The sequence below is a fragment of the Plenodomus lingam genome (genome assembly GCF_022343315.1).
Source record: "Plenodomus lingam strain CAN1 chromosome Unknown contig_22, whole genome shotgun sequence".
Classification (NCBI taxonomy): Eukaryota; Fungi; Ascomycota; class Dothideomycetes; order Pleosporales; family Leptosphaeriaceae; genus Plenodomus; species Plenodomus lingam.
The window spans coordinates 925,606-953,514 of record NW_027093939.1 but is presented as its reverse complement, the minus strand read 5'-3'; the positions used below and the strand labels follow the sequence as shown (position 1 = coordinate 953,514).

The following is a 27,909-nucleotide window of genomic DNA, read 5'->3' as shown; positions in this document are numbered from 1 at the left end:
CAAGGGCAATTTCTCCTCAGCTAACTGCCTCCCTTGCTTGATTGGAATAGGGCAAAGGGCTCAGATGCATATTCGAGAAGATGGAGCCCACGATTATGTTGTATAGAAACAATGCATCAATCCGCATATATACATTCACTCACATACGCACTGTACCATGCACTCCCCCACGCCATGCTAAAAGCAATTATCTTTCCCGGATAACCCCACATAAGTACACATCACGCATAACTAGCCCATCCCATATACAACACCGCCAAATTTCTCTCATCAGTCGCCTGCTGTATCAACTCATTCACCGTCGCCTTCGTACTCAACGTCTTACTCAGTTTCTTCTCCACCACACTGAGCGCTCTCCCCGCCTCACCCGCCTGCTCCTCCCTCTCCTTCTTTTTCAGGCTATCCTGCACGGTGACTTCTTCCGCTGGTTGGCCTGACGGCGTGGGAGCTGGGGTGACTCCTGGTCCTACCGGTCCAGATCTCGATGTGTTATTTTGGTTGTTGCCGTTACTGGTATCCTGCTGGTTTTCTTGCATGCGTTTCGCCTTTGTCGGTGTGACGCTCCAATTGACCAAGGGATCGTAACGGAGGACGTTGAGGAGTGTCATGATGGACTCGCGTTCCTCGCGCAAGGTATCCATGGTAAATTCGCAGCACCGGCGGAAAACACCCTCTGTTTTCGTGTATCCCATTGCATCCACCAGATCCCTTGTCAGTCGAAAAGGCACCACCTCTGGTACTGGTAACACACGGCCCGCTTCAAAACTCACCCCCAAGTCAATGTGCACGACTTCGCCAGACTTCTCATCGAGAAGGATATTGTGGCAATGTCGGTCGCCCAAGCCGAGCACGTGTCCAAGAATGGAAATAGCAGCTGTAGAACGAGTGTACGCCAGACGGCGCTCAAACCATTCATCCGGGTCTTCGAAGCGTTCAAGAAGAAAGTAGCGCATAACAGGGTGAAAATTGTCTGCAATCTTTTGCCAGACTTTGACACGTGTGGTGAGGGAGTCTTGTTGGCAGGCGCCAATCTCTTTCCTACAACGGTCAGGCTTGTAGTCATTGGGGTAGTATCTCTCGTGCGCGGGCATGACCCAGAGATGGAGCGGTATAGTATTTTGAACAAACTCCATGAGACCGGAGCGTGTGGACAGGGGCAGCACTTTGTAAGTACGGATACCGAGGTTGCGGATGCGTGTTGCCGTGTGGTTTTTGAGTAGGCGCGAGACTTGGTCAAAGACTTGTTCCATGATGGCGTCTTGTCGAAGGTCGTCGTTGCCGGATTTGAACTAGACACGTCAACACATTTATCGTACTGCTTGTCATCAAAATACATACTAGCTGTTTGTAGGGTTTCCCATCAGTACCCTTGGCCGTAATAACCTTCGGCGCACTTAACCCGTTTGCTATACTCATGGTTGGCTTGAAAGACGCGATCCTTGGTAGATCGGTGTAGTTCATATTTGGCCTGACCTCGATCTGTAGCGTCGCTGGTGGCACATTCAACTTGGGAATTTTGTTAACCAACTCCTTCGACTCCTTGTATCTATCAAGCGGCAGCTCTCGGCCCTGTTGAGAAGTCTCCTTCTCGCCCTTGAACATGGCGAGGTGATGGTAAATTTCATTCGACTGGAATATAGAACTCCAGTATGACCGTGATCTCGAATCCGCACTAAGAGCTTTTGCAAGACTCGATGCTGCTTTCTGGCGAGATCGTGCAGACTCGTCCTTGGCTCGTACAATGTCTTCTCTTGTAATTGCACCAACTTTCATTTGTATCGCAAAGATCTGGTGCATGCCGTGGTAGGGATGTTCTAAGCAGATGCGGAACACCAAGTCCATGAGAAGGTGTTGAAAGGAGCTCTCTTCAGCTTGCAGTCGAGAAGAGAGCTGGTTCATGAGCAAAGCAAACTTTCCGCTTGGCACATCTTTGAGGTATAATTGCATAGCTGCATTGGCCAGCTCTGTATCAGAATACTCCAGCCACAGAGCGAAGACCCTAAGCGCATCGTTACTGTATTCGTCACTTGCGATCAGCGACAGGAGATAGTTTTCGAGGCACTGTCTCAAGAACTGCTCTCTGCCTTTGCGCAACCTTTCGTAGTCTGCGTTGTCGAGATCATACCAGGTCTTTGCTCGCCGCGCATTCCGATAGTAGGTTTCACGCATGCTCTTGCTTTTCTCAGTGGCGGACAACCTCTTGAACTCATGGTATTCTTGCAGTTTTCGATCCATGACAGTCTTGATGCGCTGCATATCCTCGGCAGCTTCTGGACTCTGAAGTTGTTTGTCGCAGAAGAGTGCGAACTCATGGAATACCTGACCAGGTCCTGCGCCTTGCTTCTGGCCCTTGAGTTCTCGAATCGCTGGTTCAAGATAGTTTTGCATGATGTCGTCAGGCTTAGCAAGACGTGCTTCTGCAAGATGATGGCCCTGCGGTCATTAGCATTATTTCGTGGCAGAGCTAGCAATCACCATACCAGTTTCGCCAGTAATACCGGTAGGCTCAGGTCTATGTTCTGGGAATCGAAGTCTGCATGATCTATCAAGTGTTGGCGCATGCGAATCGAGATTTCAGTTTCCCCTTGATCCCACAAAACATTCGCTACCTCGTGCTGTGCGATGGCTTCGATGTCTAGACCCACAGACTTGCATTGCGGCACAATATCTGACAAATATGTCACACTTGCTAGTGACTCCTGCAAGGCACCATGCCTTCGGCTTATTGTAGAAGAAGATAGTAGGGCTTCCACTTCCATACCACGCAAAGTAGCTGTTCTTGCGTGCAACGATTCGACAAGGGCCGTATTCGAGGCAAGCACATTGAACAGTGTCTCACGACATGACAGGAGCTGACGTACGTCCTGGAATCTACACAGCTGTTAGTGCACGAAAATTATCTCCACAGCGCAGCCACTTACTCTCCCGCACGCATCCACTTTTCACGAGCTTTCATGTGGTCCCAGGTGTCAAGCAGATGCTCGGAACGCTCGGCTTGGATAACCTCGCTGGCTTCTGTTAAAGCTGCTAGTGTTCGTAATCGGACTTTGTGTGGCACTGAGGATCTATTCTTTCCTGCTAGAAAGCTCATAGTAGCTTGAAGCTGCCGATCGAAATTCTCCCTGGCTTCGACTGCGCTTTTCGCGAAATGGAGTCCCTGGAATGCCTTGAAGAGTGTGCTGGACTCAGTATGATTCATCTCGGGCGCTTTGACGTCCCATTGACCCAATTTGCGTGCTGTGTGAAGTGTGCTCTCCACGACATCATCTCCCATGTCCCCGAACTGGTCGTTTGACAATAGAGAATGCGTGACACTGTTCATGTTTAGCATAATGAGGGACTTCACGGTCCCTCTCGTGTCCTCTGTTTCGAACTCGTTGTTCCGGCGCATCTGACTATCAAGCCGGGCGCCTCTAAAGAGTAAGCTTTTGATACCGTCTCCTTCGTAATCAAGGCGGTCCAGAACAGATGAAAGATTTGAACCTCTATCAATACCATAGAAGGAATCCGGCTCGTCCAGATTTTTGTAGATGGACAACTGAAGTGCCAAGGGAATCTTTGGAGGCTCTATCATGACCGACGACCGTCTTGTACTGCTCTTAATGATCGGCTGACCGGACGAAGTTTCTGCAAATAACAGTGCACTGCGATACATCCCACACGTGTTTGCCGCCTGCGATGCCTTCAGATAGTCAATCTCTAGCCAACGATCTCGATCAACTCTCGTGACTTCTTTTGGTATCGGTTGACTTCGAAGATAAAGTATGGCTTGAATAAGGATGCGTACGTGGGTTATGGTGGTCTTTTCGCAGTTGCTGAACCACGTGGCCATTGCCTGCGATATCACATCGCGGACGGACTGCTCACCATCGAACTCATCAAGTAGAACAAGATGAAGTATATAAGGCAAAAGTTTCTCTGCCATGTGATCATTACTTGAAAGCATGTCTGGTAACACACTCAGAATTGGATCTTCAGCAGTGACCTTGCACAGGGACACGGCTAGGTCCTTAACCCATGCAGCTACTGGCTTTGCTCTTTCAGGAATGGCAGCTTGAGCGAGAGTTTCTGTGATTGTGGATATTGATGGGGTTGATTCCTCCGGCATGTAAAGGCCGAGAGCTTTTCCGATGGCGTCTGGTATGGCTCGATGCATCTCTGATATGTAGTGCGGATCCGCGCCAGAAAGACGAGAGATCAGTTGTCGGATAGTACCCTCTGCTATGCTTACTTCGCCACGGCTATCACTGTAGAAGAGGTCGATGACTTCCCGGATAATAGCCTCTCGTGAGCCTTTTCCGAGTGAATCTTTAGATGAGCGAGTAGAGGACGTCCATGGAAGAGTCTGGGTGGCGCCACGATTAACATGTCCATATGCACTGAAAGCGCGACCGAGTACTCTGGCTGTCCAGAGAAGATAGCCATCACCAACACTCGTCCTTTGACATGACTCCCAGACAAGAGGTGCATACGCAGCAGCATCATGATTAAGACCGAGAACATCGTCACGAGCAGTGGAAGCCGGTTTAAAGTTCTGGCACAACAGGTCTAAGGCAACATCACGCGAAGTCTTGTTTAGGAGCTTTCGACCGGATTTGACGTCATCCAGAATCTCTAGGAGCAAGGTACTTTCTTCGCTTCCCTTGAAAGAATTGCCCTCTGCATGAACTTTTGACGCGGCAATGGTGATCGATTTGAAGGCTTTGACGGTAGACGATCGTTCGAGACTGGTGACAGCTTGTGCGTGGACTTTCAGATATTCAGTGAGCCAGGAATGGAAACGCGTTGCGGCATTCATAGTAGCCAAATGCTGTGATTGTTGCGTAGTGCTGTCCTGTGTGGAGCCCAGAAATACTCGTAAGGAAATAAGGATCGAGAGGCCGATGCCCGTAACAAAGCTGAGATGTTGTCGGAGGTACGTAGAACCATGATCAAATAGATACTGCATTATACCTACCGTATCCTCGGCACATTGTAGATCTGTAAGGAAAGGACGCAATGACTGAAGAGTCATCTGCAATGGATATCCTTCATGTGCGATCGATCCCGCGAGCGCCACGACGATTCTAATTTTGCGGATCATCGACCGAGCAAAGAGTGATCCAAGCGCTGGGTGAATTCGGTCAAGCAGAGAGCGCATTACGAAGGTGTAATTGCTGGCAGTCCAGAAGCTGGCCGGATTATCACCAGTACGTCTACATAGGCGCTCTAGTTGATCCGTCAAATAGTACGCAGAAAAAGATGGCTCGATCCCCATATTCATGCCTTGAGCTGAATGGCAGATGTCAATCATCTCAGTAATACGTCTTGACGCAGCATTGAAGGGCGTCTTCTTGTCCAGTGGTTTGATGACGCGCTCTTCTTGACCCATGGTCTGGAACACATGACCGAGTACCTGAGGAAAATGCTTCTGGATAAGTTCATAATAGCGGTTACTTCCAATCATATCCTTGAGCAAATTCGCAAAGCTTGGCTCTGCCTTGTTACGAGCAAAGCCTCGACAAGTGTCCCACGCTATAGTGTAAGCCGCTGCTTTGCCAATATTTTTTGACAAAACATCTGGAGGGGAGGAGCCCAGTTGTGTGGCCAAGTATTCAACCTCCAGCTTTCGCCCGAACATCATCGCTTGACTCACTGCTTCGGCTTCGATATCTCGCAGGAGCTCAATGAGGCTGGTATATCCAAATATATGATATGGTATTTGGGCAAATGTGCGATCTCGGTCCAACCAGGTGAATATGACCTGAGGCGCGAACAGGCGGAAAAGGCTCTGGGAGTCATCTAGGGTTCTGGCATGTGCGACTATGGAGATGCATCGTTTAGCGTGACCGACTGCCCCTTTGACTGACCCAGCAGTAGCAAAGATGCGGTAGATACTTTGACGAAGTAGTGTGTGCCACTGCGATGCCAGTCTAGATAGAACGAGAAGTCGCACCGCGATGCCTTCGATGCCTTCCTCATCCCCAGGCAAACTACTGTCAACATCTTGTAGAATTTTTTCATGTTCCGAAAGAACAAAGTCTTCAAACATGTGCGGCAGGTGCTGCGCGATATGATACTTGACGGTCATTTCACCTCGTGAGAGGAGTTCGAATAGGCTAGTCCGCACTGATGGCATCTTGCGATTTTGAGCGAAGGTCGGGTGATGCTTGAGCAAACCGTGTAAGAACATTGCGATTATCTTTTGCAGGTCGGCGGATTGTCTTACTCCCCCCATTTCCATTTCTTTGACGTAATAAGCATAGAGAGCCTCGACGTTCTCATATAGGTCCTGAGCTTCTCGGTCGGTTGTATCAGGGATCCATATGAGTGTTGTGCCCACTAAAACCTCCAATAGCATTCCGTTGGCAACTTCCGACGTATTGTACTCCCGAGCACGGGGATCGATGAGTGCTTCGCTGAAGCGCTCCAAGAGGTTCAGACAGTCAGTCCGCGAAATCTCGAACCCACTATCCCAGATCGTGCGCACAAAAGGTCGCGCACGCAGTAGTTCGTTCTCATGCAGGCCGGTCAGGTAATTCACAAACTCTGAGGGCAGGATGCGCGTCCCTGATCCTGTTATGCCGCTCATTGAAGAAATGAGATGCAGGTAAGCTGAACATGAAGCCCGCATAGCCGATATGTCATGCTCCGCATACACATCATGTCGAGGGACTTGGAGCTCTGCCGCACTGAAGCCCGCGGTCATTTGTGAATCGGCATCGTCCTCCATATCCATGAAATCATTATCCTCGCTGTAGATGGATTGCTTAACATCCCTATGGTTCCCTACTGCTTTTGGAAGATTTTGAGACAGTAGGTGGACACCCGCTTGTTGAAATACCCGTGGTGTAATTTGGGTGAGCCCACGGATGTCTGGAAGACTTTTCGCACATTCTTCGATCACTGCATCGATTTTGTATTGCTCGATATGAGGTTTAGACAAGGCAGTGGTGAAACATTCTACTAATCCAAGTACTGATGATTGTAATGCAGCAACACGGCGATCTTCGAAGGTTCCGATAGTGGAAATCGCGGGCGCAACAATGCACAAATTCGTCATAATGCGTAGCATGTCAGGTGTGATGCCTTGCACATTGGTAGAGGTTGTCTCATTCCAATGATGTGTTGCCTTCTCAACTTCAGACTGGCAGTAATCGATGATTTTGTTCTCCAACGGCGTCAAATGGCGGTCATTGGTCGATTCGTGAAGAGAAACATGTGCCTCGATCGTCTGCCCAAATCCAGTCTTGTCCTGATCATCTAGGAGTAGCAGGTAACGTGCAAGTTGGTCATTGAGCGCAGCTCGTTTTCTTGCTTGCGCGATGGGTCCCAACACTGAGAAAGGTGCTGCTTTAGTAGCTCCAAAAGGCCTATCCATACAAGCGTGAAGAACACGTAAAACATCGCGAGCGTTGCAATGGTGTGCATTCATGGCCGCATACGCTCTATCAGACCAGAGACCTTAAAAGAATTAGAGTGTCCTTGTAGTATGTAGCATTGCACTTACCAGGAGTCCATTTGCTCAGTGTCCAAATTAAAATTCTTTCTGCCGTGAAATTAAAGTTTGTTGGGTTTTCTGTGATTCTTCCCCGAATTAATGTGGTCAGAAAGGAAGAGCTGGCTTCTGTAAGCAGTGCAGGGCCACTCAGCTCAATGGACAAGAGCATCGATTGCACTGTCTGTGAAATTGCTGAGAAAGGAACAATCTGCAGGCGGAGAAGTACGTCCATGAGATGGGAAGCGGCACGAGAATTGGAGATGGATGTCACAGCGCGAGAAGCGCCTTGCCAAGCAGAAATCCAATAGGATTTTAGTGAATCGTCTCTCGCATATGGTTGAAGGGCAGCGCTGTGAGTTCAGTCAGACAGATTTCAGATGATCAGGACAAGTCCTTACCCAGCCAAACCTATCATTGCCCACACCGAATGTACAGGATTTTCGTCAGTTATACAAGTAGTGAGCTTTTCCAGCATTGTCTGAAGGTCATCCTCGTCAATAGGACCTTCTTGAACCATGAAAGCAATGACTTGCAACGCTGCTCTCTTGGCGTTTGATCGAGGTTCGAACACATGGCGAAGATATTCGGGAAACATCGACGTGACGCAAAGACGCTTGCTCATACTTTGTCCTAAACTACTACGCTCATGGCTCATTTGCCGCCTTCGCCTGTCAAGGAGAAATGAGAACCGTGCCACTGTTGAGACAATCGCCCATAACATCTCATAGGTTTGATTTCCGATCTCCATGGAGAATGCACAAGTGTTGAGTGGATGAGTATCTTTTTCAGCCGGTCCCAAATGCCGGAAGCAAATGTAATCCTCTTCGAGGAATTGGAGTGGCGTGGTCTCTTGCCGCCGCCTGTAATCGCCATAAATTGTGGCGACGAGCGCCTCAAGTTCTAGGCTAAATTCTTCGTTATCTATGTCAGTGAGAAGCGCTGAGATGTGAGTTTCAGTGTAGATTAGAAAGATCATAATCTCCTGGCGCAGCATAGTTTCAGACCACATAGACTTCATCAGAGGGAGGAGGTCTTGCACAGTACGTTTCGTAAGCTCAAGGGACTGTGTGGAGATGCGAGCGATAATTGAGTTTATTGCAGCAAGTGCAGCAACAGCAGCACTATCACGGCCAGTCCTTTGCTGCAAATACTGCTGCAACACGGCCAGATTGTGGTCAGCCTTGTCCAACAAAGGCGCATTGGAGGCTTTGACAAGGGAGTATAAGCATTGCATGAAGTCTTCTGTCAATTGGCCGACAGCCTCGGGCACTGACTTGGTCCTGGCTACAGGCTGCCGAGGGCTCGCCCACGAAGACGTCAAGTCCGTAGACTCAAGGGGAGTTCGGGCCCGACTAGAGACATTAGTGCTCCAGCTGTCCTTGGGCTCACCTTCGGCCTCGACTGAGACGCTGGCTAAGCAATTTATGCAGAAACTGACTGCAGCATCCCAATGATCTTTAGAAAGCCGTTCGACATGTGGCTGATACTCGAGTAGCGAACGCAGTATTTTGGGAAAGTCCTTGACGAGTGGCTCAACTAAACCATTCTTGCCAGGTAGGAGCTCAATTATAGTGTCTATAATGATTTCCACAGTGGAGCTTTTGATGGTGCGCACGCCAGAAGCAACAACAAGGCGCAAGGCTGCAGCTGAGCGAGGAAAATGGGGCGTCCTGGGCGACTTCGGCTTGATACCGTTGCGCAAGAAATGCGATCGCTCTTCGCGAATACATTGGAAAAGCGATTCGCAAAGAGCAAGGTAGGCTTTGTTCCCGAGCGCCTCGAGACTGGGCTTTCCGCGGTTGTGCTTCAAGATATGGACCAAGTCTTGAACACCGTTGATGCGGTCAGCCACACGCGAAGATTGGATGAGGACTGCTATGCATGAGCCATGTTTATGGAATGATGGGGAGCGAAGTCTTACTCTTCGCATCCTGGATGTTGGTGGCCCCCATACTGGTTGCTCACAGTATCGCGCCGTTTGTGAGTGTATATTGGGGAAAGCGAAGCATTGCTAGAGTGGAACGAGGGCTGGAGAGTATTTTTTCTTTTCTCTTACAAACGAAACATAATCGCCAAATCCGCGCGACCTTCCTGAGCGGGTCTTCTACTGTGTAGGTGCAATCACTGTGCACACACTCTCTGCAGATGCGGCGGACGCGGAGGTGAGGTGAGGTTTTGCTGGGAAGGCGCGCTCTAACATTATTGACGGATCCAGGATCGACACGCTAGGCTCGAAATCGCGTCGGTCCCTGGCAAGCTGAGAGCTTCCCATTGTGAGAGAAAACATCAGCCAAACACGACTTTCCCACGCCGCCCCTCCGCCAGCTTTTCCCGGCGCATAATGCGCAATTCCCCTGCGAAATCTCCCCATGGATGAAGACGACAGCCTCGCCGCCCTTGAGGCCTTGCACCGCGATCTCTGCGCCCACATCGACCTGCAGCTGCCGGTCGTGGACAGGCTGTTGATAAACCTCGAAGCGCATATCGATGTCCTCAAGGCGCTGCTTGAAAAAAAGCCAAAGAACGACGTGAGCAGGCAAAAATTAAACTCGGGTACTTTTATCGGCTGTCTGCGAGCAGGAGGTTGTGTGTGCTAACAGCGCCAGGCAAGATCACCATTGAAGAGGACGAGTACGAAGTCAACGATGACTTCAAGCAGCAGACGCTGGAGCTGGCCGACGCCCTGGATTTGGACGAACTGGATGCCGCCGCTCTTTTTCTAGGTGCCAAAAATGAGGCTCAAGACATCGACCGATCCCAACTGCAAACCGCCGTGATTCGCTTTCACCGCCGCCGCGAAACCCTTCTGCTCTGTCTGCGCATGCTCATGAAGACAGCTCTAGACAATGGAGAAACTGTGGTAGATCGACAGCCTGAGCTGCAACTAGCTGTGCAGTACATCGTAGGCGTCGCGAATGGTTCCAACCTGGCAAGCGCATACGGCTTCTGGACAAAGTGCCTGACCAGCATGGAGTCGGTGGAAAAGTGGCTGCAGTTCATTGCAGAACGGGTTCAGAGCACGCAGGTCGTGGGCCAGGTTCCCCTACCAGGTTTTGTGGAAATCATGACCCTTCAGCGACAAAGTCTGACCAGACAGCACGAGAGTCTGGCTGCAATATGCACACATATGATCAAAGCCGGCTACGTCAATATGGACAACTACAGAAGTCTTCTGGCGAGGGCAAAAATATTAGAAAGACACGACATTATTACGATTCACTATGTTCCGATGCTCATTCGGCTCACGTCCTGGGCAGCTGCGGAGACCAACGTTACATTGCGAGAAGCACGGTCTCTTCACGACTCGCTCATGGCTGGGCGAGAGAATGATAATTGGGCCCTGAGAAACCTCCATGCAGCGACGTTGACTTGGTGGTTGGCTGAGTACAGCGGGAGATATGTAGACCCCAACACGCAGGACCCTGCCATGCAAAATATTGACTTTGAGGCTGAAGCCGTGGTCCGGTCAGACATCTTCCTAAAGGCGCTCAATGACGGTGCTTTCCACTTCATGCTCTCGTTCAGCCAGGATGTGCGCCCGACAAGCTGGTACGATCCGCAGAAAACGAGCATGCTATCTACATTGTTGCAAGATACAGCCATGTTGAGCGCAGAGTCACCACAGCCCGCGGAGTTTTTCAAAGTACTAATCATGGAGCAATTGCAAACTTTTGTGGATTCCTTCATCACTCATATGCCCGACACATTACGACGACTGAAGGTCGAAGAAGACGACCAGCGCAAAAGATTACAGCTCCACTTTCAGCTCTCGACAGGTGAATATCCTCTCCACCTAGAGAGATTTATGGTTATCATCGCTTATGCGTTTGACGGCTTTCCTGATGCTGCAGATGATTTTTGGAGCGACAAGGAGAGCAATTTGTACGGATTCCTGCAATGGGCAGCCAAGCGACAACCTACTCCCCGGATAGCTATGTTCTGCGAGATGTTGCGAGCAATCTCAACAGGCCAATCCAATGCTGAGTCGGCCCACCGATTCCTACTTGAGGAAGGAGCCTCTGCTTCTGGAAAGATACGACGGACTAGCTCATTGAGCTATACGCATATATTCAACGAACTAGTCGAATTTGAAAAAAACATTCACGAGCCACGAAAGACACTCCAGGGCGGTGTGTACGCCCCATCAACAAACCCTATAGATCAGATTGTCGAACCGGAAAGCGCAACTATGCTTGAGAGCTACCTGCGTGTTCTTGCGCACATATGTCGACAGACTCCACTTGCGCGCAATTGGATACTGGATCTCAAAGAGTACGACTTTGCCAACATATGTTTCCGTCTGTGTACCGACAAGGTTGAGAGCGGCCTCCGCGCAGCTGCCTATGACGCTCTCTCAGCTCTGCTCGTGGGCAAAGATGTACCGAGATCCAACGGTATGTGGTATCTACTCGACGACTGGACGGTCAATGGGTTCTACACTGGCTCGAAGCAGAGCAATGCTCTGGGAGCTGTGCCACGCGACGACTTCTGGCCCACCCTTGCCGATGGATACGACGAAGCCATCTCGTTGGTCAAGTTTCTCCATGCGCTTGTGGAGCCTTTCCCTGACAGCGAGGGGCTGAATGACAGTTTACCTTTTCCTGAGGGCTTGGGTTCATCACGCAGAATACCAGGTATTGAAAGTTATATCGACTTTGTTATCCAACAAGTTTTTGCAGAACGTACGCAGGAAGTACTGGATCCTCTTCAACGTAGCGTTATGAGATGCACCTGCCTCAGCTTCATGGTTACTTGTCTCTCCACATTCAACGAGAACCTCGTCGTCTTCGCCAACAAGTCCAATATTCCTGTGGACGCAGTAATCGATCCTTCCTCGCTTGCTGCTTATGTTGCGCTGCACCCATTTGCGCGGGTCATGGAGTGGCTGTTCAACGACAAAGTCCTGAAGGCGCTCTTTTCAGCCTCACATCACGACGTGACCGAAGTCGATGCTGCCGAGCAAGATTCACCCTTGGTTCAATCCTTGATGCTCAGCGTTCAGGTTATGGACTTGGTGATGAAACTGCAAGCGACATATCTCGACATTGTCAGGCCCGTCCTAAAGCAGCAGCCCTCATTCCAGCTGTCCCCTGTCTCAAACTTATCACTCGCCTCCTTCGAAGACGCCATCCTCAACAATTTGCAGATCATAGTCGATCTTGGTCTCTACTGTGGTACGGCCCACGCTGATTTGACCATTGCTTCCCTCCAACTCTTGGAGAAGTTGGCATCCTCTCGCAAGCTTGCGGTCTCGCCTGCCGGATTTGGCCAGCGCTCGGGTCGAAGCAGGATTGTCGGCATATTGGAGAAAGACAATGAAGCTGAACGTATCGGGCGCTCACTGTCGAGTTTGATGCGGTTTAGCCCTGAACAATTGGAGGCTGGCCCTGAGGCGAGCGGCTATATTGTGAAGCTTCGCATACTAGACTTCTTGAACAGCTGTCTTGCTGCGGTCTCTAATAGACCGACGATAGCCCATATTCTCCTGGGTTTCTCTTGCAGCAGTACTACCGTTCACATTGCAGACGATAGCCTCTGGTCCAATGGACAGGCGCTGTTCCACAATATCCTCCTCTTGGGAGTAGAATATCCTGACCACGACGGTACGCAATTTATAGCTTGGAGGTCGACACTAAAGACTAGATGTTGGGATATCCTACAGAAGTTATGGCGTTCACCTCTAACCAGTGCTATCGTCATGGAAGAGCTGCGTGTCAATGAGCTGCTATTCGTCGAAGCCCCACAACTTTCGCCCATCACTCTCGATGTTCCTTGGGATGGCATCTCTCTCGCAGAAGGGCTCCAAGTTTCTACTGGAGACGTATCTCCTTTCTTTGCAGGACCACCGGCGCTTGCACTCCAAAACTTCCTTCAACGTCGGGCTGCATTTTTGGACTACGAATCTCGGGAACTGCGCCTGACAGTAAAGGAGTCCATGCCTACAATTAGGTCACGGATACAATCCTTGCTCCTTGGTACCACTGTTCGGCCTGGTGAGGATCCTGTGGGTAATCCGAACATCTTCGATCTTTTTGACTTCATCGAATTCTCATATCCCGAGCGGAATCTGCCAGATAAGCATGAGTTTTTCGACGGTGTGAACCTCCCTTCTTGCCAAGAGGAAAAGGATGGTTGTATCCTATATTCTATTCCATTGCTTGAACAAGTTATCAGACTCAAGTTCAAATACTGGCAGAAGGATGGAGCATTCGAATTCGAAGGTGGTAAAGATCATGCGGCTGGTCTTGCCCATCAGGGCGAGACTCTGCTTGAGGTTTTTGCAGACTGGAATCGTCGAACTCAGCTTCTCCGGTATCACAAGGATATTCTGCAATCGTGGGTCCAAGTGATCATGGTCGCCGTACACAACTGCGAATTTGACAATGGAGGACGAAGTGCATTTATCCTCCAAACACTCCAAGTCATTCTTCCCAAGCTCGAACAATCCTACGACGGAGACATCTTCACAGCCCTCCAGCTCATTAGCCTCGCAGAGTCCCTCATTCAGAAGATCGACTTTGAGTCCACCGCATTCGACAAGACCGGCGACTTCACAAATGACCGGCTCTCCCAGCTTTTCCGCGCCGCCCTCGCCGGCATCCACAGCCCCGTCTCCACTGCAGAGCTGCGAGAATACTGCTACCAGATTTGCTTCCGCTACATTCACGGCACCTTTACCAGCGCCTCGACCAACACGCACCTTGGACGTCACACCCTCAACGCCATCAAAAACTGCGGAACGCACCTTCTCGAAGTCATTTGCGACGACGCCTACAGCGGCCACGGGACCTGCAAAGTATCAGCCCTCCTCCTGCTAAACGCAATGGTCGCAGTATCAACACAGCAATCCTCTAAACACATTCTCGAATCTTTCGTCAGCCTCAACTTCATCGGCGTCCTCGTAGACAACATCAAACACATTCCTGAGGAACTCCGATCGGCAGCCTCTCCGCAAGTTCCCGCCCTACTCTCCTACTACGACGCCAGTCTCGCCCTGCTCCTCCGTGTGTCCCAGTCCCGCCTTGGCGCCGCTTATGTCCTCAACGCTGGCTTGTTCCCTGCTATCCGCGATTCCAACATCTTTGCGGTCGACCCGGACATTGGGCTTGAATTCGACGGCCCGGATGCGCTGCGCAAGTACTACGAGCTCATGCTTAGTGTGCTGCGGGTTATCAATGCAGCGGTCATTGCGCGCGGACGGCAAAACGATCAGACTGTTTACCAGGCACGCGAGTTCTTAAAGGAGAATAGACATAGTATGGTGAGTGTGTTCAAGAGGAGTGTGCACGTTGGTGCTAGTCAGGGGGCTAGTTTGATGGGCGTCGGGGGCGACCTGGGAGAGCAATTGGCGGATTTGGTGGATTGTTGGACAGTTTTGGTGGAGGTTACGGGCTTTTTGCAGGTACGTGATCATCATTCGGGGAGGGACGACGATGCGATGCTAACGGCAAGACAGTATGAAGATCAGAGTAGTGTCAAGAGGGGTGCGCCGAACATGTTTTCATAGGTGCTCTAGTGGGTGGTTGGGTATACTGTTGGTTATGTGGGTGGGTATACTGTTGGTTGGTTGAAGACAGCTGGAAGAGCTGCAGAGTAAAATGATTTAAGGAGGCGTGGGCGAGGCAGTAAGCATGTAATCGATGAGTGAAAAAGCTGTTCCGGTTTCACATCAGTGGGAGACGTATACTGCCAGTCAAGTATTATCCCTTGCTCAGAGTTGTCCTTTGATTTCAGCATTGGTATCCATTTCAAATCTCCAGCGCTCAAAATGTTGAATCGGCACTGCAAAATCCACAAACCACAGTCATGACATATCATCGCCCCCCTATGCATCCTCGGTAAACGCCCTATACTCCTCGGGACACATCATCTTGCCCTCAGGCTCGCCCTCGACCGTGATCTTCGCAATCCACGCCTCACCTTCTGGATCCTTGTTGATATTGCTTGGCTTCGCTTCCAGGGCCGAGTTGACCTCTGCTACAGAGCCCGAGACGGGCGTCAGTATATCCGAGGCAGATTTTACAGATTCCACGGCGCCAATGGCGTCGCCGGCGGATACGGCGGTGGAGACTTCGGGGAGCTCGATGAAGACGACGTCGCCGAGGGCTTTGGCGGCGTAAGTGGAGATGCCAAGGGTGCCTGGTTGGAGAGGTCGTTAGATTTGGGATTGTGGTATTGTGTAAGGGATGAGAAGGGAGGGGGTTCAGCGCTGGGCTGGGTTTGTATAGAGAGACAGCGATGCGACACAAGGTCAAATCGAAGTGACAAGAAAGAAAGAGGAAAATAAACATACAAGTCTTGCCATCAGCCGACATCTCAATCCACTCGTGGTCCTCTGTGTATTTCTTCTCCTTCACTGTTTTTCCATCAGCGTCGTTCCTGCTTGGAACTTCCCCCAAACAAACATACATGCGTTAGATACCGAGAATAACCGTTGCCTTTGCTGCGACACTTGCGCCCAGCGCGCGCACACAAATGGCGCAGGCCTCTTCGCTGCATTGGCGCTCAATTGGCGCGCTGCGCGTACAATGCATGTCCTAGCTGCCATTATTTTCGTCGTAATTTTTGTCTGTGAGGTTTTGGGGGGTGGGAAGGATTTATAGCACTCGTTCTGGGGAAGCTTTGGGAAAGGTGGGGAGGAACGAACTACGAGTGCCAAGAGTTTGCGGAACGGTTGGCCGCTTTAGAACACTTTTCGCGACGGGTGAGAGAAGGGGACGTGGGCTTTTCGCGATAACATCTACGTCTTGCGCATACTCACGCAAAGATGCTGTATGAGATGATAGGAGTGGTATGTTGCATCCTATTTCCACTTTATTCTCAGAGGTCTAGAAGCAGAACTAGGAAGCAATTGCTAACACGACCCCCCTCCAGGTTCGGCCAGGCCGCCTCTCCGAAGTAAAAGAGTAACCACCCACCTCCGATTACCACGCTCCCACTGTCCCTCATATCCCTAACACAATCACTCCTTTTCTACAGAATCGCCCGCACAGCTGGCAAAATTGTGCTCGATGCCCGCGGCGTCGTCCGCGGCGTAACAAACTGGGGCACCTTCCTGCTCCCCCATCCCGCCAAAAAACTGCAATCTACACACCACTACGGTCACCACTTCATCATGCGCTTCGATGCTAGTGCACGCGCGCAACATACGCTGAGGAAGACCATGAGTCTGGACCCTCGGTTGATCAGGTACTCGATTGTGAAGATGGGAACGAAGTTTGAGGAGATCAAGGATATTGGGGGGGAGGCGAAGTTTAGATGAGCTGCGGAGATGTAAATGAGGGGAGTGATGGAAATTGCAGGGTGAAATGAGGAAGTGTACTATATGATGGGCTTATGTGGGCTGTGAAGATATGGGGCAAGGGCATTGCATATGGAAAGGCGTTTGGTATATTTTCGAAGCATTGAATTGAGATGCGGAATCGATGACAATAAAAGCCAATCTGAGGCATGGAAGAAGAAAAGACAGCCATGACCGTCGAGTGACCTTTCCATTGGCTGTTATCTGCGATTTAATACTTGTGCTCACATCATGGATACCTAGATTATCTCGACTGCAGATCTTGCAATCCATGTCTACGTCCCCCTCTTCCATTCTGGTCCAACCCGGATAATGGCCCATGCATCTCTGTATGGCGTCTCATGAATGTGCGAATTACAGTCTGGTATCTCCGCAAGGCAATTTAGCATTAACATGATGTAAGACTGCCGCTGCTGTGTTGGAGCAGCAAGCCTTGTTGCTAGCTGGTGGTGACAATGATATTGCCAGTATTGTTGGTTTAGAAGCTGTAGGCGCAAAAGCTATATATCACTGACTAGAGTGCATTAGGGTAATAAATGAGGATTGGGTACTAGTGTAGCAGATGCGACTGATCGTTTCTTGGAAGCAATAGGTTTCCAGGCAGGTTATGATATAGATAATAGAGACGGGGCACAGGGCACGTGTGGGTGGTTGTGCATTATTTATTCTAAGTCTACCCCTGGTATCTATCCTTGATGGTGGATATATATAGGGGGAGCTGCGCCAGCCCTAGCGGCTAGCGCTACTTAGGGTAGGTGTGAAGGGCTTAGGCTTATGCCCAAGCCTAGGCCTAACACAAGATAGACAGAGTCTAACACTACTACTAAGCGAACACGCTACACACCTATAAAAAGGCGTAGAGGGCTTACCTCTCCTTTAAGATACTAAATACTATTATTAACGCTTATTATATTCTCCCTTAAGGCTAGTTTATAATATTTTAGTATCTTCTTCTAAATATACTATAATAGTAATAGAGATAGATATACTAGATATATAGAATAATTAAGTATAACCTAATATAGTAAAAAGGCTAATATAGTAGGTCTAAGGATTAATAGATACTAGGCTTATATAATAACTTAGGTAGGTAGGGCATCTAAAAGGTATCCTATATAACTTAAAGGCATATAGGAGTGCGCGTCTATATAGAAAAGGATAAGATTCCTACACCTATAGGTCTTGTACAAAAGAATAAGAAGAATATACCTATCCTAATTATAGGCAAGCTACTCTTTATATATATTAGTAAGTTAGGCCTTTATTAGGCCTAACTTAGTATAGAATAATAGGTAAGTAATTCTACCTTATTAGTATACTACCCCCTCCTTGTAACGACTTAGGTAGGTAGGGCATCCAAAAGGAATCCTATACAACTTAAAGGCATATAGGAGTGCGCGTCTATATAGAAAAGGATGAGATTCCTACACCTATAGGTCTAGTACAAAAGGATAAGAAGAATATACCTATCCTAACTATAGGCGAGCTGTTCTCTATATATATTAGTAAGTTAGGCCTTTATTAGGCCTAACTTAGTATAGAATAATAGGTAGGCAATTCTACCTTATTATTATACTACCCCCTCCTATAGAGAAAGGATAGTCCCTATCCTTAAGATTAGGTTTAGATCCCTTATTAAAGAAAAGCTTTTTGCAAATAATTCTACCTTTACCTCTACCTTTACCTTTACTTCTTCTTCCTAGGGTATAGACCCCTATCCTTAGCCTGCTTATAACTAGCCCTCTACCTACTAACTTTCTTATTCCTATATCCTAAATTTTTTAAATATTTAACCTAATCTATCTAAAATCTAGTAAGTATTTAATCTATATAATTAAATAGTTACTAATCTAAATTAGAACCTTTAGCTATACTAGTACTAGTACTACTAGGAGTCCTTCCTATTACTTATTGCGCTCTCTATATAAGAGCAGTTAAGGCTCTAGCTAGGGGCAGGTTTAATAATTTTAATTTTAAGTTAAAGAATTCTAAGAAGTACTAGTACTATATCTCCTAGAATAAGTATTATAATCTAGTAAGTATCTAAGTCTAATAGGGTTCCTTTACTAATCCTAGTAGATTCCTTCTTTTATTAGCTAAGAGTACTCTACCCTTAAGGGTGCTCTAGAAGAATACTATAGCCTAATTAGAAACCCTACTAAAGGGGATAAGGATAAGGAAGCTATAGTTACTTATTAGAAGGATATTAAGTAGTTTAAGGCTACTATTTAAGAAACTACCTAAAACCTAGCTAAGTGCGTTACTATTACTAATACTTAGACTAAGGGTATAGAAGCTACTAAAATCCTTATAGCTACCTATTATACTACTATATCTAATTTATATTAGCTTTAGAATAGTATTTATAAGATAGTCTTAGTAGTTAGGGGCTTAATAAAGGCTATTAATAAACTTAAGGAGGAATTAGTACTAAATTAGGAGGTAACTTTCTTAGTCTAGGCTAAGATAAAAGCGTTCTATAAGAAGGAGTCTAAATTAGTCCTAGCTCCTACCCCTAGTCCTGCACTAGCTCTAACCCCTGCTACACTAGTTATCTAGAAGCTAGCTAAGAAGGATAGTCTAGGCGCTATCTTAGCTAATATAGAGTCTAAACTAGGTTCTAATAGAGAGATAGATATAGAATAAAGAGGTTTCCTAGGGGTAGTATCCTAGGAACCTTAAAGGTTCTAAATAGGATATAATAATAAATAGCAATAAGAATAATAGTAATAGATAGTAGTTAATAGTTAATACGTAGCTAAATAGGATATAAATTAGTTCTAATATTAGGTATAATTATTATAAAGTAATATTAGATCCTCTTTGCCTTTTTTCTATACTTAAATCTATTTTAGTAAGCTACGTAGTAGACCTAGCTAATTTAGATACTATTAGTAGAATACCTATAATTTATAGGGAGCACCTATAAAGTTAGAGGTAGGATACTAAATAGGATTAAGATTATATCTAACCTACTTAACCTTATATTTTAGCTTAGATTAATATAATTTACTAGCTAGGATTTCTTCTACCTCCTATTCCTCTATACCTTATATAGGGGTACTAGGGGGTTTTAGAGCCTCTTATCTAGGTAATAGATCTTAGGGATCTTTGTATAGTATATTAGGAGAGAAAATATTATAGATCTTAGAACTAGGTAGTAATTAGAGGCGATACGCGTTTCCTACTTGTTCTAATACCTTAAAGGGACCTTCCTATTATTTAGATAGTTTTTAGCTAGGTTATAAAATAGTAAGATTAGTAGTAGATAGATAAATATAGTTACTAACCTTCTAGTTAACTAGATAGTAATAGTAATTAGTAGCAGAGCGTATTTAGTCCTAGGCTCTTTCTATATTTTCTTTAGTAATCTTCTAGGCGTTATGTATCTAAGTAGCAAGGGATAAGGCGTCCTTGTGGTTTAGTTTCTCTAGTATAGTAGATAGGGTCTTTTCTAGTTTCTAATACTAACTTTGCTTTAGTAAGGAACTAAAGAGGAGCTAATATAGAGCTATACTAATAGATAAATATAAAAGAGTACTTTAGGCACAGTCTATTATAGGTAGTAGGTTGCTCTAGTTATCTTAGTAATAGGATATAAAAGGCCTTAGTCTCTAATTAATATACTTATTTATAATCTTAGTTTATCTATTAGTTTATTTATAGTAGGTAGTAGAGAGCTTAACTTTAGTGCCTATAATCTAATAGAACTTAGACTAGAAACTAGATATAAACTAAGGGCCTTAGTTAGAAATAATAGTATCTAGAGTGTGTCTAAATTAGTACACCTACTAAACAAATAAGGTAGCTATACCTTAGGCGTCTATAGTTTTATAGCAAGGGATAGTAATAGCTTACTTTAATAGATAATTAATAATAACTATAATCTAATTATAACTACATTAATCCTAGGGAAAATCCTTAAAATTAATATATAAGTGTTATATTAGTAGACTAGGGATAGGAAGGGGATAGAGTATACTAGGGAGTTAGTGCTATCTTAGGTGCCCTCTTCTATATAGGATACAGTTCTAAACGTAGCGTTTATAGGTAGTCTCTATACCTTTCTAGTAGTAATATTAGGCTAGAATCTAATAGGTTTTAGTAGCTAATAGGTAGGTAGTAGATACTTAGTTATAAGCCTTATAAATTAGTCTAGTATATAGGACTAATCTAGCAGGCACGCAGAGTTAATCCTAGTAGAGAAGGAGTCTATTTTCTATCTAATAGTGCTTAGGCAACTCTAATTTTTCTATTAGGAATAAGGACCTGTTTTCTTAGAGAAGAGTTTTAATAAGTTCTAGGGATCTAAGAGTTATAGGGTTCTAAACTACTATAATTAAAGTAAGGATTAGTAAGGAACACTTAGCTAGGTAGTCTTGCGCTAAGTTAGAGTTAATTTAGGGGTATAACCTATCTAGGGCGATTATTACTTATAAATAATTATCCCTCTAAGTAGTCTTAAGGTTAATTATATCCTATTCCCTTCTACTTAGGATATCTGCTTAGGCGTTATAAGATCTAGGAGTATACTTAATTTAGAAGTTAAAGGGACTTATAACCTCTAGCTATCTAGCTTGCCTAGCACTAAGGACTTTAGTAGATATAAAGTACTCTAGTGCTCTATAGTCTATGTGTACTCTAATAAGGTGCTAAGTACTTATTAGGTTAGCACGCTATTTCTTAAAGGCGTAGATTATTGCAAATAATTCTTTATTATAGATTTCCTAGTTAAGTTTAGAACTAGTAAGGGTCTAACTAAAGAAGGATATAGGGTACTATTTCCTATTAGGATGCTCCTATAAGAGGATATCTGCTTAGGCGTTATAAGATCTAGGAGTATACTTAATTTAGAAGTTAAAGGGACTTATAACCTCTAGCTATCTAGCTTGCCTAGTACTAAGGACTTTAGTAGATATAAAGTACTCTAGTGCTCTATAGTCTATATATACTCTAATAAGGTGCTAAGTACTTATTAGGTTAGCACGCTATTTCTTAAAGGCGTAGATTATTATAAACAATTCTTTGTTATAGATTTCCTAGTTAAGTTTAGAACTAGTAAGGGTCTAACTAAAGAAGGATATAGGGTACTATTTCCTATTAGGATGCTCCTATAAGAGGATAGCTACAATAACTCTATTAGAGGCGTCTATCTCTAGTTTTAGAGGGTATTTAGGGTAGAAGTAAGCTAAGCTTAGGATTACTAGTAGGGCATTCCTAAGCTAGTTAAAGGCCTGTTAATATTCTAAAGTCTATACAAATAGGGTAGTAGGGCTCTAGAGAGTAGTTAAGGGCTTAGCTATCTTAGAGAGGTTTTCTATAAATTGCTAGTAGAATCTAGTAAATCCTAGGAAGGACTTTACTCTAGTTATTATCTTAGGAGCAGACTAGTTTTAGAGTAATTTAACTTTATTAGGGTCTACGTCTAAGCCTTTATTAGTTAGGATATATCTAAGGTAATAGGTATAGGTTATATAGAATTTACTTTTCTTAATATTAGCCTATAATCTAGTAGAATAAAGATACTTAAGGACTATTTAAATATAGTCCTTATAAGTAGCAAGGTTTTTAGAGTAGATAAGGATATTATCTAGATAGGTAATATAGAAGTTATCTAAATAATCTATTAGTATATTATTTATATAGCGTTAATAGGTTACAGGTCTATTATATAGCCTAAATAGTAGGACTTTATATTTATAGGCACTATACCTAGTGCAGAAAGTAGTGTACTCCTCTAAGTTAGGGTCTATTTAGATCTTATTAAAGGCAGCATAAATATCTACCTTAGTAAAGATTTTTATTTTAGCTAGCTAGGATAATAGATTATCTATATAGGGTATTAGATACGCGTCCTTTTATGTTAAGCTATTAAGCTTATAGTAATCTATATAGATCCTAAGGCCTCTATTTAGCTTCTTAACACATAGGATAGGAGAGGCAAATAGGCTCTAACTAGTCTTAATAAAGCCTTTCTATAGGTGCTCTTATACATATTTCTTAGTAGCCTAGAGTTCCTTAGTATTTTAATAATAGAGGGGACTCTAGTAGTTTAGAAGGGGTTCCTCTAGGACTATCTTATAGTTGTAAGGCTAGTAGATTAGAAGTTTATTAGCCTTAGCCTTATTAAAGACGTCCTAATAGGAGTTATAGTTAGATAGGAGCTTCTAATCTAATAAGCTTTAGTTAAGAGTGTCCTATTTAGATAGGGTTTAGATCCTACACTTAATCTTATACAAGCTAGTAGTAAAGAATTTATTAGAAGATTTTTTTATATTAAAATAGAAAGTATTAGCAGAAATAGTAGTAATTTAGAATTTTGCAGGTAGGGTAATAGTTAGTAATTAGACTAGGGTAGGTAGCGTAATAGGTTTAGTAGCAGCCCTATAAGTGGCTAGAATTTTAAGTATACCACGTATCCTATTAATTAAACTAGGACTATTTTAGTTCTAGTTCTCCTCTTAATCCTAAAGGGCGTCTCTTTGCAAGATGTCGTGGGTAACTAGGGTAGATAGCACTTGCTAGTAGAGTTATACTAGAATAGGAGGTGCGGGGTTATAGGTTAGAGGAAATTTCTCTAGCTAGATTAGTTAAGACTTATCTATATTAATTAGGATTTAGAACTATTTTAGCTAGTGTTGTCTAATAATATAATCCTAAGAACCTAAGTCTACTATTATAAAGGGGTAGTTATAAACCTTTTAGCTACTAACTATTATATAAAGCTAAATATAGTAGGTAACTAGGGAGGTAATCTAATTCTAGAACCCTTTAATAGTAAGCTTATATAGTAGCTTTTAGATAGGTACCCTAAGTATAGAAGAGATATTATAAGCTATTTTTAAATTAAGAAATAAGTAACCTTAGGCCCTAGTATCTACTAAAGTGTTTAGGTAAATACTAGAACTATTAAGGTATAGGGTTATACATGTAAGTAAATAGGAACTAATAAATAATTTAGTTAAGGAAAGGTTTAATAGGGTATATTAAGTTAGGCCTAGGAAGGAGGATCCTCCTAGGTGTTATTATTTCCTGTCTAATAGCTATCTAAATTAGTTAATTTAGTAGTTTCTTCTTTCTTAGAATTCTTAATAACCTATTCTATATTTATAGCCTAAATCCTAAGGGGTTTAAGGTAGTTACTAGAGAAGTGCCTAGGTTTTCTATAATTATAGCAAGTTACTAGGGTTCCTATTATAGTAGCGCTAGGAGTAGCTAGCGTAGTAGATAGAGGTTAATTATTTTAAGGGGTAGTGCCTTATTATTATAAGTAGGGTATATAAGGTTTAGCTATTAAAGGTCTATTATAGGGTTTCTAATTAGCGTCTAAATAGGACTAGTTTCTAAAGTATTAGAAGGGGGTTAGTCCTTTTCTAGATAATAGAGTAGTCTAGGTAGAAGTAGATAAGGTAGGGTATAGGTAGCATTCTATATTAAAAGTAGTAAGATAATCTACTATAGTCTTAAAATTATTGTGCTAATTCTATTAGAAAGTAAGGTTTAGCATCCTTAGGGAAGGTATAATCTTTATCTAGAGGTAGTAATACTACTCTAATTAGGGTACTTCTTCTCTAATAGCAAGACTCTAGAATTATAACTTAAAAGTAGGGAATATCTTTATATTAGTTATATATAGGCAGTTAAATATAGTCTAACTCTTAGCTATCTTATTTCTAGTAATAAAGTAAGTTTAAAGGAGGGTAATTATTTCCTTAGCTTTTTAGAATTAAAGACTTAGGGAATTAGATAGGTAACGTGGCTCTAAGTATTCTCTTGCTAGTCCTAAGTAGTGTCCCTAGACTAACGCTATCTAAGCTCTAGAAGAGGGGTAGTAATTAGCGTTAATCTCTAGTCTATCCTAAATAGATGCTTGCTATTATCTAAAAGTAGGATTAGCACTATTACTAAGTATAGAGATATTTATTATCTTTTTAGATTATCTTTTAGCTTTTATAGTATACACTATAGGGTTTAATATAAAAGCTAAAGACTAGCTAGGTTAGGTAGTACCCTATATCTCCTTATAAAGGGAGGTGTTATATAACTAATTAGTAAGTTACTTAACTTATTTCTCTAACCTCTCCTTTTTAGATAGGGTTAATATATATTTATCTTTAAGGGAGGTATTGCTTTAAGATTTCTTAGGAGCATAAGGTACCTTAAGAGATAGATAAGAAGCAGGTCCTTTAAGGAGGGCGTTATTAATTAAGTCTTCCTTATCTAATTTCTTTCTATTAGTAAATAGGCTTTTAAAAGTAGCTAAACTAGATACCTTTCCTTTACCTTTATCTAATATTTTATAGTTAATAAGAATAATAAATCTTTTCTTTTTAGGGGGGTTTAGTTATAGGAGGATATTAGCTTTACCTCTAATTCCTCTAGGCTTTTAGTAGTCTCTAGGTCTCTACCTTAACGTAATCTAACGCGATTTTTCTAAAGGTAATCTAGCACTACCTATAGGTCTAGAAGTCTAAGCCTATAGGCTTTAGTCGTTAGAAGTTCTAATAGCTATTCTAACTATAGATGTAACAATAAGGCAGAATTACCTGCCTATTGTTCTATGCTAAGTCAGGCCTAATAAAGGCCTAACTTACTAATGTATATAGAGAACAGCTCGCCTATAGTTAGGATAGGCATGTTCTTCTTGTCCTTTTGTACTAGACCTATAGGTATAGGAATCTTATCCTTTTCTATATAGAGGCGCACTCCTATATACCTTTAAGTTATATAGGATACCTTTTAGATACACTACCTACCTAAGTTATTATATTATAAGAAGAACATTATCCTAGCTATTAATAGTATTTAAGAATATCGCACTTATTGTTATTTTAAGCTACTAATTTAGTTCTAGTAGCTACCTAACCCTGTAACTCTATAGTTAGAACAGCTATTAGAACTTCTAACAACTAAAGCCTATAGGCTTGAACTTCTAGACCTATAGGTAGTGCTAGATTACCTTTAGAAAAATCGCGTTAGATTACGTTAAGGTAGAGACCTAGAGACTACTAAAAGCCTAGAGGAATTAGAGGCAAAGCTAATATCCTCCTATAACTAAACCCCCCTAAAAGAAAAAAAAAGATTTGTTATTCTTATTAACTATAAAATGTTAGATAAGGGTAAAGGAAGGGCATCTAGTTTAGCTACTTTTAAAAGCCTATTTACTAATAGAAAGAAATTAGATAAGGAAAACTTAATTAACAACGCCCTCCTTAAAGGACCTGCTTCCTATCTATCTCTTAAGGTACCTTATGCTCCTAGGAAATCTTAAAGTAATACCTCCCTTAAAGATAAATATATATTAACCCTATCTAAAAAGGAGAGGTTAGAGGAATAAGTTAAATAACTTACTAATTAGTTATATAACACCTCCTTCTATAAGGAGATATAGGGTACTACCTAACCTAGCTAGTCTTTAGCTTCTATATTAAACCCTATAGTATATACTATAAAAGCTAAGAGATAATCTAAAAAGACGCTAAATATCTCTATACTTAGTAATAGTGCTAATCCTACTTTTAGATAATAGCAAGCATCTATTTAGGATAGACTAGAGATTAACGCTAATTACTACCCCTCTTCTAGAGCTTAGATAGCGTTAGTCTAGGGACACTACTTAGGACTAGCAAGAGAATACTTAGAGCCACGTTACCTATCTAATTCCCTAAGTCTTTAATTCTAAAAAGCTAAGGAAATAATTACCCTCTTTTAAACTTACTTTATTACTAGAAATAAGATAGCTAAGAGTTAGACTATATTTAACCGCCTATATATAACTAATATAGAGATATTCCCTACTTTTAAGTTATAATTCTAGAGTCTTGCTATTAGAGGAGAAGTACCCTAATTAGAGTAGTATTACTACCTCTAGATAAAGATTACACCTTCCCTAAGGATGCTAAACCTTACTTTCTAATAGAATTAGCATAATAATTTTAAGACTATAGTAGATTATCTTACTACTTTTAATATAGAATGCTACCTATACCCTACCTTATCTACTTCTACCTAGACTACTCTATTATCTAGAAAAGGACTAACCCCCTTCTAATACTTTAGAAACTAGTCCTATTTAGACGCTAATTAGAAACCCTATAATAGACCTTTAATAGCTAAACCTTATATACCCTACTTATAATAATAAGGCACTACCCCTTAAAATAATTAACCTCTATCTACTACACTAGCTACTCCTAGCGCTACTATAATAGGAACCCTAGTAACTTGCTATAATTATAGAAAGCCTAGGCACTTCTCTAGTAACTACCTTAAACCCCCTAGGATTTAGGCTATAAATATAGAATAGGTTATTAAGAATTCTAAGAAAGAAGAAACTACTAAATTAACTAATTTAGATAGCTATTAGACAGGAAATAATAATACCTAGGAGGATCCTCCTTCCTAGGCCTAACTTAATATACCCTATTAAACCTTTCCTTAACTAAATTATTTATTAGTTCCTATTTACTTACACGTATAACCCTATACCTTAATAGTTCTAGTATTTACCTAAATACTTTAGTAGATACTAGGGCCTAAGGTTACTTATTTCTTAATTTAAAAATTACTTATAATATCTCTTCTACACTTAGGGTACCTATCTAAAAGCTACTATATAAGCTTACTATTAAAGGGTTCTAGGATTAGATTACCTCCCTAGTTACCTACTATATTTAGCTTTATATAATAGTTAGTAGCTAAAAGGTTTATAACTACCCCTTTATAATAGTAGACTTAGGTTCTTAGGATTATATTATTAGATAACACTAGCTAAAATAGTTCTAAATCCTAATTAATAAAGATAAATCTTAACTAATCTAGCTAGAGAAATATCCTCTAACCTATAACCCCACACCTCTAATTCTAGTATAACTCTACTAGCAAGTACTATCTACCCTAGTTACCCACGATATCTTGCGAAGAGACGCCCTTTAGGATTAAGAGGAGAACTAGAACTAAAATAGTCCTAGTTTAATTAATAGGATACGTGGTATACTTAAAATTCTAGCCACTTATAGGGCTGCTACTAAACCTATTACGCCACCTACCCTAGTCTAATTGCTAACTGTTACCCTACCTGCAAAATTCTAAATTACTACTATTTCTACTAATACTTTCTATTTTAATA

The 27,909-nt window shown here is 43.3% G+C and overlaps 4 protein-coding genes across 4 annotated transcripts; 2 read left to right on the top strand and 2 right to left on the bottom strand.

Annotated features, from left to right (window-relative positions):
- Nucleotides 1-221: 221 nt before the first annotated feature.
- On the bottom strand, nt 222-9,432 carry IAQ61_005664 (uncharacterized protein; the record flags this gene model as incomplete). The annotated part of the gene is made up of 7 exons (XM_003839895.2): nt 222-1,289; nt 1,339-2,433; nt 2,481-2,871; nt 2,922-7,443; nt 7,490-7,830; nt 7,879-9,352; nt 9,402-9,432. The coding sequence occupies 7 exons, from the start codon at nt 9,430-9,432 to the stop codon at nt 222-224; spliced, it is 8,922 nt and encodes a 2,973-aa protein (XP_003839943.2).
- Nucleotides 9,433-9,849: 417 nt separating this feature from the next.
- On the top strand, nt 9,850-14,987 carry IAQ61_005663 (uncharacterized protein; the record flags this gene model as incomplete). Its single annotated transcript, XM_003839896.2, has 3 exons — nt 9,850-10,033; nt 10,087-14,882; nt 14,937-14,987. The coding sequence occupies 3 exons, from the start codon at nt 9,850-9,852 to the stop codon at nt 14,985-14,987; spliced, it is 5,031 nt and encodes a 1,676-aa protein (XP_003839944.2).
- A 318-nt stretch (nt 14,988-15,305) lies between these two features.
- On the bottom strand, nt 15,306-16,028 carry IAQ61_005662 (uncharacterized protein; the record flags this gene model as incomplete). The annotated part of the gene is made up of 3 exons (XM_003839897.2): nt 15,306-15,619; nt 15,774-15,836; nt 15,890-16,028. The coding sequence occupies 3 exons, from the start codon at nt 16,026-16,028 to the stop codon at nt 15,306-15,308; spliced, it is 516 nt and encodes a 171-aa protein (XP_003839945.2).
- A 77-nt stretch (nt 16,029-16,105) lies between these two features.
- Nucleotides 16,106-17,068, top strand: IAQ61_005661 (mitochondrial 37S ribosomal protein bS6m). The gene is made up of 3 exons (XM_003839898.2): nt 16,106-16,271; nt 16,355-16,386; nt 16,460-17,068. Exons 1-3 carry the CDS (start codon nt 16,248-16,250, stop codon nt 16,740-16,742), a joined length of 339 nt encoding a protein of 112 aa, XP_003839946.1. The 5' UTR covers nt 16,106-16,247; the 3' UTR covers nt 16,743-17,068.
- The last annotated feature ends 10,841 nt before the right edge of the window (nt 17,069-27,909 follow it).

What these genes read in the sequence shown, in the direction of transcription:
- IAQ61_005661 (XM_003839898.2), top strand. Translation starts at nt 16,248, where the DNA reads ATGCTGTATGAGATGATAGGAGTG. An exon ending in TGTATGAGATGATAGGAGTG is followed by an intron (nt 16,272 to 16,354) that starts GTATGTTGCATC and finishes ACCCCCCTCCAG; the next exon opens with GTTCGGCCAGGCCGCCTCTC. An exon ending in CGCCTCTCCGAAGTAAAAGA is followed by an intron (nt 16,387 to 16,459) that starts GTAACCACCCAC and finishes CCTTTTCTACAG; the next exon opens with AATCGCCCGCACAGCTGGCA.